Source organism: Chrysochloris asiatica, unplaced genomic scaffold (assembly GCF_000296735.1).
Source record: "Chrysochloris asiatica unplaced genomic scaffold, ChrAsi1.0 scaffold00171, whole genome shotgun sequence".
NCBI classification, from domain to species: Eukaryota; Metazoa; Chordata; class Mammalia; order Afrosoricida; family Chrysochloridae; genus Chrysochloris; species Chrysochloris asiatica.
The window spans coordinates 6,341,629-6,350,513 of record NW_006408689.1 but is presented as its reverse complement, the minus strand read 5'-3'; the positions used below and the strand labels follow the sequence as shown (position 1 = coordinate 6,350,513).

The window sequence follows — 8,885 nt, the reverse complement described above, 5'->3', positions numbered from 1 at the left end:
CTGACCCTCCACCTTACCAAACATGATATCCTTCTCCAGTGACTCGTCCCTCCTGACAATATGTCCGAAGTATGAGAGACGAAGTTTGACCATCTTGGCTGCACTTCTTCCAAAACGGATCTATTGGTTCTTTTGGCAGCCCATGGCACTTTCAATATTCTCCTCCAACACCATAACTCAAAGGCATCAATGATTCTATGATCTTCCTTATTCACTGTCCAGCTTTCGCATGCATATGAGGTTATTGAAAATACCATGGATTGGGTCAGGCGCACCTTAATCCTTAAACTGACATCTTTGCCCTTCAACACATTAAAAAGGTCTTGTGTAGCAGATTTGCCTAATGCAATATGTTGTTTGATTTCTTTACTTCTGATTCCACGAGTGTTGATAGTTGATCCAAGAAGAATGAAGTCCTTGACAACTTCAATCTTTTCTCCGTTGATAAGAATGTTGTTTATTGGTCCAGTGGTGAGGATTTCTGTTTTCTCTACATTGAGATGTAATCCATACTGAAGGCTGTACTCTTTGATCTTCATCAGTAAATGTTTTAAGTCCTCTTCAATTTCAGCAAGCAAGGTTGTGTCATCTGCATATCACAGGTTGTTAATGAGTCTTCCTCCAATCCTGATGCTACGTTTTTCTTCATATAACCCAGCTTCTCGGATTATTTGCTCAGCATACAGGTTGAATAAGTAAGAAAGTTGCACACCTTTCTTAGTTTTAAACCATTCAGTGTTCCCATGTTCTGTTCAAACAACTCCCTCTTCAGGCTCAATTTACTCTTCCATGCATAGCATCTAAGAATGTGTCCAGTGTAAAGCATTTCAGTATGGTTTTCCTAAGATTTCTAGACTGGCTCTTCATCCTCAGAGCCCCTGCTTTGAATCAGGATGTGGTAAGTGCTGGCTGAACTGGGGTGAATCCTAATACTGATCATAAGGGAAGATTCTGGTTTGATTGGCTGCCTCTGGCAAGAAGGCACAAACAAATCAATTTAAGCTAAAGTCTGTGGTAGGTCCTTGCTGGGAAGATATGTCGGGGACCCCAGAGTATCTATGCTTACTGTTTCTGGAAAGCCAATGAGGAGAGGAGTTGTTGTTGTTGTTTTTAAGTGCCATCGAGTCAGTTCCGACCCATAGCAATCCGAAGAGGGTTTCCGAGGAGTAGTTGGTGAGCTTGAACCTCCGACCTTGCGGTTCAAATGACTTTGCAGTTCAGTGCATGAACTCACAGCACCACACCAGGACTTCAGGAAAGGAAGCATGCTTGAGGCAATAATGGGGATGGTGGTTGTGTGCCATGGAGTCAGTTCCGATGCATAGTGACCCTGTATGGGGTTTCTGAAGCTGTAGAAAGCCTATATGGGAGCAGAAAGGCTCATATTTCTCACGAGGAGTGATTGGTAGATTCAAGCTGCTGACCTTGCAGTCATAATCCTCTACACCACCAGAGCATCATCAAGGGCAATAATATTACCCAATTATTTTTCTCATTTCATTTGCTTAAATAAAGATTTGATTTTTATATTAATAAAAGAATTAATAGTTTTCTTGTCTTCTCTGTTTCTCTTGTCTAGGAATTTATAAGCTTTTGTCCTTACTCAAAATGTGCAAAGAAGAATAATGGAAGCCCCTGAATATCTTGATTTAGATGAAATTGACTTCAGTGATGATGTATCTGTAAGTATTACTACTTGTAAGCAATGCTACCAAGGTATTCTGCCTTCAGCTACAGTAGTAACTTTATCTGTTATAGTCTGTATATCCAAAACTCTTCCAATTAGATTCAGGAATTAACAGCATCAATCTTTAGAATCGTCTGGACCAAAAAATGAACCCTATAAGTTGTGTGTGAACTTGAGTAGACAGCATTTAACCTTGCTGAGCCTCCCTTTCTTAATCTTTCATATTGTCAAAATGGTTCACATAAGTCAAATTTCAAAGTATCTGCATATAGTAAGCACCCTATGAATGGTGATTCCTTTTATATGTCTGTCTCAGATACAGCCTGCATGCCTTAGAGTTCACAAGAACTTGAACTGAAGGATGATCAAGCTAACGATGGTGTTGTTAAGTATCATCGACTCGATTCCAACCCATAGCGACCTGTATAGAGTTTCTGAGTAGCAACTGGTGAGCTTGAACTGCTGACCTTGCAACTCAAACCAACTTTTCAGTCCAGTGCATGAACCTGCAGTGCCACATCAGGACTCCAAGCTAACATTACTTGATGAACTACAAGGGGAATCCTTCCAGTAGGGATCAAAGCACAGGTTTGACCCTTATTAGAACTATCAAAGGTTAGTCCTACATTGATGAAGACAGGAAAAGTTTATCTCTCAGGTTCTGCTTTATTCTGTAATACTATGAACCTATGAGTCCCTAATTTTCCAGACCCAAACCCAAACCCAAACCAAACCAAACCCACTGTCATCAGGTTGATTCAGACTCAATGCAACTTTAAAGGACAGAATAAAACTGTGCAGCATTTTCAAGGTTTTATGTTTCCATATCTTTATGGAAGCAAATGGCCACATCTTTGTTCTGGAAAGTGGTTGATGGATTCTGACCTTTATTTAGCAGTCAAATGCTTTAACAACCTTGCCAGCAGGGCTCTCTTATTTCCCCAAATACCCACAAACATTCTGCTATTTCCAAGTTAACTTATGGCTGCTTCTCATGGATTGTCTATGTGAACCTAGCTTAGAGCTACATGTGACTTTCATAGGCCACACGATAAATCGTCACATCAGCAAGCATGCTGATCTCTCATACCCAAGCCCAATTGGGCTAGCTTGCTGTTTCTGAACTAGTCATGTTCCAAGGTCATACTTTCTGTCTTGTCTTTCATTGAGGTGCTTGGGTCATGGGGCAACCACTGGAAATTATGTCAGACAGATGAGTTTACTTTAGCATGCCTCTGGCAGCAGTTTATTTATCTATTCTACTTCTTACATTGAAGCAAAATAGATATGTTCTATACAAGAATTGAACTCTTCATGTAGCACTGTAGGATAAATACTGGACTACTTATCACAAGGTTTGTGGTTCAAACCTACCGGCTGCTCCTCAGAAACTCTATACAGGGCCACCATGATTCGGAATCAATTCAATGGCCCTTAACAACAGTATAAGAATTGTATTACTGGGATAAGGTGATGAACTACCTCTTTTATATACCCTTGGGTACGTTTTTCTTTGTACCAGGAGATGTGAAATCAGCGTTTCCCTAATTCAGCTTCAAGATAGTTTTTATTAGACCAAGTTAAAACCAGTATGAAGTATGCCTCTCTCTTTCCACCATGTCTGTCTGTCTGACCCCTTTTTATCACTATGCTTGACTTAAAAGAGTTCACACCATGTGCTTCTTTTAAAGCCATTCCCCCTGATAGTGTACTGAGCTGAGGTGAGGAAAGTGAATTATAGCTCAGGAAGTGGATGTGGGGCATGTGAGTGGAGATAGGATGGAAGGTTTCATACAAGGAAAGCTGTTCTGATTAGGACTTTGGTGGTTTATCTCTGAGCTTTGTCCATAAAGTATTTTTGTTTTAAGAGCATAGGATTTGTAGAAGGCCAAACCAGGGCTCATACCTTGTTCTGACATTTGTTGGTTGCATGGTTTGGAGCACTTTAATGGTACCTCACTGAGTTACCCACCTAGTATTTAAGATTATTTTGAGTATTGAGTGAAATAGTAATAGATGTGATGCACTTAGCTTGGCCAACCACTCATCTGTCAGTTCCTCATACCAGGGTGGCTTGTGTGTTGCTGTGATGCTGGAAGTTATGCTACTGGTGTTTTAAATACCAGCAGAGTCACCCAGGGAGGACAAATTTCAGTGGAGCTTCCAGACTAAGACAGACTAGGAAGAAGGAGAGGATTACTTCTGAATGATTAACCACTGAAAACTTTATGAATCGCAGTGGAATACTGTCTGATATGGTGCTGGAAGATGAGCCCTCAGTTTGGAAGGGACTAAAAATAAGACTAGGGAAGAGCTGCCTCCTCAAAATAGAGTTGACCTTAATATGAATGGAGTAAAGCTTTCAAGACCTTCCTTTGCTAATGGTGCACAACTCAAAATGAGAAGAAACAACTGCAAACATCCATTAGTAATAGGCATGTGGAATACATGAATTATGAATCTAGGAAAATGGGAATTCATGAAAAATGAAATGGAACACATAAAGATCAATATCCTAAGTATTAGTAAGCTCTGATGGTATTGGCAAATTTGAATGAAATTATCATATGGTTTACTATACTGGGAGTGACAAAATGAAGAAAAGTGATGTTGCATTCATTGTCTAAAGGATATTTCAAAATCTGTTTGAAATACAATGCTGTCTGTGATAAGATGATATCCATACACCTTCAAGAAAGACTCGTAATTCTACTATTATTTAAATTTACACACCAACCACTAAGCTAGTAATGATATTGAAGAATTCTGCGATCTTCTGGTGTGGCACTGTGGGCTAATGCATCAGACTGTAAAGTCATTTGAACTTCAAGGTCAGCGGTTCAAACTCACCAGCTGCTTCTCGTAAACTCTATACAGGGTCACTATGGGTCGGAACCGACTTGACGGCACTTAACAACAACAACAACTGTCTTCTGAAATTGATCAAACATACAATCAAGATACATTGACAATTAATGATAATTGGAATGTGAAAATTGGAAACAAAGAGGAAGAATTGTTGTTGTTATTAAATTCCATTGCATCACTTCTGACTCAGAGTTACCCTGTGTAGGGTTTCTGAGGAGTGGCTGGTGAATTTGAATTGCTGAACTTGCAGTCCAGTGATTGTCCTATAGTGCCACACCAGGAAGCACTGGATTGCTAACTGCAAGGTTAGCTGTTCAAACCTAGGAAACCCTATACAGAGTCACTATGAGTCTGAACTGACTCAATGGCACTTAGCAACAACAAAAAGGCAAATATATATGTGGATCTCACTGGATAAAATACACAAGAAACAAAGGAAAAGCTCCACATCATCAGTCAAAACAAGGTCAGGGGCAGACTGTGGAACAGACCATTAATTGCTCACATGCAAGGTCAGTCTAAAGCTGAAAAAACTTAAAACTGGTCCATGAGAGCCAAAATATGGCCTTGAACATATCCCACTTGAATTTAGAGACCACCTCAAAAATTGATTTGATGGATTAGACACTAATGATCACAGACCGGAAGAGTTGTGGGATGACATCAAGAACGTCATACAGGAAGAAAGCAAAAGTTCATTAAGAAAATGAAAACGAAGGAAAAGACAACAATTTCATGTGAGAAGAGACTCTAAAACTTGCTCTTGAGCTTAGCAACTGAGATAAAGCAACTGGAAGAAATGCAGAAGTAAAGGATCCTAACAGAAAACTTCACAGGGCAGCTAAAAATATTATAATGACATATTAAAAAAAATCTGAAGTTAGAAAATCAAAAGGGAAGAACACACTCAGCATTTCTCAAGTTGAAAGAACTGAAGACGAAAATCAAGCCTCTGATTGCAACATTGAAAGATTCTATAGAATCCTGATGTGACACTGTGAGATAAAGCTCTGGACCAGGCAGCAAGGTCGGTTTGAATCTCAGGGTTGGCATCTCAAACTCACCATCCACTTCCCGAAACCCAGTACAGGGTTGTTGTTGTTATGTGTCGTAGCGACCCTGTACAGGGTTTCTGAGGCTGTAAATCTTTACAGGAGCGGAAAGCCTCCTCTTTCTCCCATGGAACAGCTGGTAGTTTCAAACTGCTGACCCTGAAATTCACAGCCCAATTCGTAACCACTATGCTACCAGTGCTGCTGACTAGGCAGCACTTAAAAACAACAACAATGGGCAACATACTGAATGATGCAGGAAGCCTCAGAAGAAGATGGGGAGAATACACAAAAGTCACTATGAACCAAAAAGAACTGTTTGATGCTCAAGCATCAAGAACCAATGATACTGAATGCATTGTTGAAAAACAGATCTGCAGGAATTGAAGGAATACAAATTTAAAAGTTTCATTAAACTGATACAGCTCTGCAAGCACTCCCTCATTTATGCCAAGAAATTTGGAAAACAGATACCTGATCAACTGACTGGAAGAGATCCATATCTGTGGCCATTCCAAAGAAAGGTGATCTTTCTTTGGAAATCATTAACATCACATACAAGTAAAATGTTGCTAAAGATAATTCAAAAACATTTGCTATAATACATTGACAGGGAGCTGCCAGAAATCCAAGCCTTATTAAGAAGGGGATATGGAACTAGGGATATCACTGCTTACTTCAGGTGAATCTTGCCTAAAAGCAAAGAATACCAGAAAGATATTTACTTGTGCGTTATTGACTATGCAAAGGCATTCAATTGTGTGGATCATAACAAACTATGGATAATATTGCAAAAAAAATGAGCATACCAGACACTTCATTGTGCTCATGAGGAACCTGTACATAGACCAAGAGGCATTCATTAGAACAAGGATACTGAATTGTTTAAAATCAAGAAAGATGTGTGTAAGGATTTTGTTCTCTTACCATGTTTATTCAGTCTGTATGGTGAGCAAATAATCTGAAAAGCTAGATTATATGAAGAAGAACATGGCATCATGGTTGGAGGAAGACTCATTAACAACCTGTGATATGTAGATGATACAACCTTGATTGCTGGACAGACATGAAAAGAACATAAAATACTTACTGATGAAGATCAAAGACCTTATATAGATTGCAATATGAATAGCACCTCAATGTAAAGAAAACAAAAATCTTCACAACTGGACCAATAAATTACATGATAAATGGAAAATAGATTGAAATTGTCAAAGACTTCATTTGCTCAGATCCACAGTCAACTCTCGTGGTATTAGTCATCAAGAAATCAAATGACTTATTGCATTAGGCAAATCTGCTGCAAAAGACTCTTTAAAGATGTTAGTTTGAGAACTAAGGTGTGCCTGACTCAAGCCCTGGTATTTTCAATTGTCTTATATGCATGTGAAAGTTGGACAACGAATATGGAAAACCATAGAAGAATCGATCCATTTGGATTCTGGTGCTGGTGAAAAATATTCAAAGTACCATGGAATGCCAGAAGAACAAATAAATGCCATGGAAAAAGTACTATCAGAATGAATGTTCCTTATAATTGAGTATGGCAAGATTTCATCTCTCGTGCTTTGGACATGTTGTCAGGAGGGACCAGTTCCTGGAAAAGGGCATCATGCTGGAAATAGTGGGGGGTTAGAACAAATAAGAAGCCTCTCAATGAGATGGATGGACACAATGCCAGTAACAATGGACTCAAACATAAAAACAATTGTTAGGATGGTGCAGAACTGAGCAGTGTTTCCTTCTGTCGTACATAGGATCACTATGATTAATAACAAACTCGAGGGCACCCAACAACCCAGCAAGAACAAAAACTTTGTGTGGCACACAGTGAACTTATCTTTTAAATGGTAGCTTCTTTATTTTTTAAATGAATAATACAGTACCATTTCTTTGATCAGAAAGAACTCTAGAAAAAACACCAGGCATAAAGTGAGGACACTTTGCTTGTTTGTTTGAAAATACAGCATCAGAGTACTCTTATTTATGGAAGGATCATCTGACAACAGCCCACAATTCTGATGAATTAGAATCTTGTAAGATAATAAAGTATGTTAAGTAATAATTGAAGCTATTTAGTAGCTTCAATTATGATGTAGGATTTTGTAATAGTTGAATGTTCTATATATTGACCACTCAAAGATACAAATAAAGATATTCATCTGTAAATGCATGTAGAACTACCTTATACCTTCCCCCACTAAATAAGTACTTATTGTTTGGATCTTTAGCCTGCATTTAAGCTTAAATCAGAAGGAAAATAATGAAATTGCTTAGAATTATTGATTTAGTAAAATAATTTTGTTGTTATATGCCAGGGAATAGGTTTCAACTCATAGGGACCCTATATAGGGTTTTATGAAGCTTTAAATATGTTGCAGGAGAAGAAAACCTCATCTTTCTCCCAGAGAGCAGCTGGTGGACACAAACCGCTGACCTTGAGGTTTGCAGTCCATTGCTTATCCTAGCATTTATTGCATTTTTACTTTGGGATAGGATTTTTGATAAGTGTTATTTTGTATGCATTATCTCATTTAATCCTTACAACAGTCCCACAAAAAAAGGTACTGTTATTTTCATTTTATAGATGAGAAAATTAAAGCACAGGAGATATTGACTAACTTGTCCAGAGTCACCCAGCTAGTTAGTCTGACTCCAAAATACGCACTTTTAGGCATATCACTTGACTGCCTCTCCAAGATGCTTAGACCCAAACCCACTACCATTGAGTCAGTTTTGACTCACAGTGACCATAAAGGACAGAATAGAACTACCCATAGGGTTTCCAATGTGTTAAATCTTTACAGAAGCGTACTGTCACATCTTTTGGCCTACTAAACAGCATTGGGTTCAAACTGCTGACCTTTGAGTTAGCAGCCAAATGGTTAATACACTTCACCACTAGGGCTTCTTAAGATGCTTATAACACTGCTGTCAAATCAATTTTGCCACACAGCGACCCGTAGGTCTAAGGAGTAGAATTGCTCCTTCGGTTTTCTGAGACTGTTCATCTTTATAGGAGCAGACAGTCTCATCATTCTCCCTTGAAGCAGTTGGTGAGTTTGAACTGTCAACCCAGCAGTTAACAGCATGATGCTTAACCCAGTATACCACCAGTACACCTTAAGATGCATATGTTGTTGTTGTTAAGTGCCGTGTAGTCGGTTCTGACTCATAGCGACCCTGCACAGGGTTTCCGAGGCTGTAAATCTTTACGGGAGCAGAATGCCTCATCTTTCTCCTGTGGAACCACGGGTAGTTTCGAACTGCTGACCTTG

At 39.0% G+C, this 8,885-nt stretch overlaps 1 protein-coding gene across 3 annotated transcripts in view; it reads left to right on the top strand.

Annotated features, from left to right (window-relative positions):
* Positions 1-1,578: 1,578 nt before the first annotated feature.
* SNCAIP (synuclein, alpha interacting protein) overlaps positions 1,579-8,885 on the top strand; it is a 120,587-nt gene continuing 113,280 nt past the window's right edge. For 2 of the 3 annotated variants that reach the window (XM_006871637.1, XM_006871636.1), the window contains exon 1: positions 1,579-1,682. In XM_006871637.1, coding sequence (XP_006871699.1) covers positions 1,654-1,682 — 29 coding nt within the window. In that variant the 5' untranslated portion in view covers positions 1,579-1,653. The remainder of the gene's footprint in view (positions 1,683-8,885) is intronic. The other variant, XM_006871635.1, reaches the window with a different exon arrangement.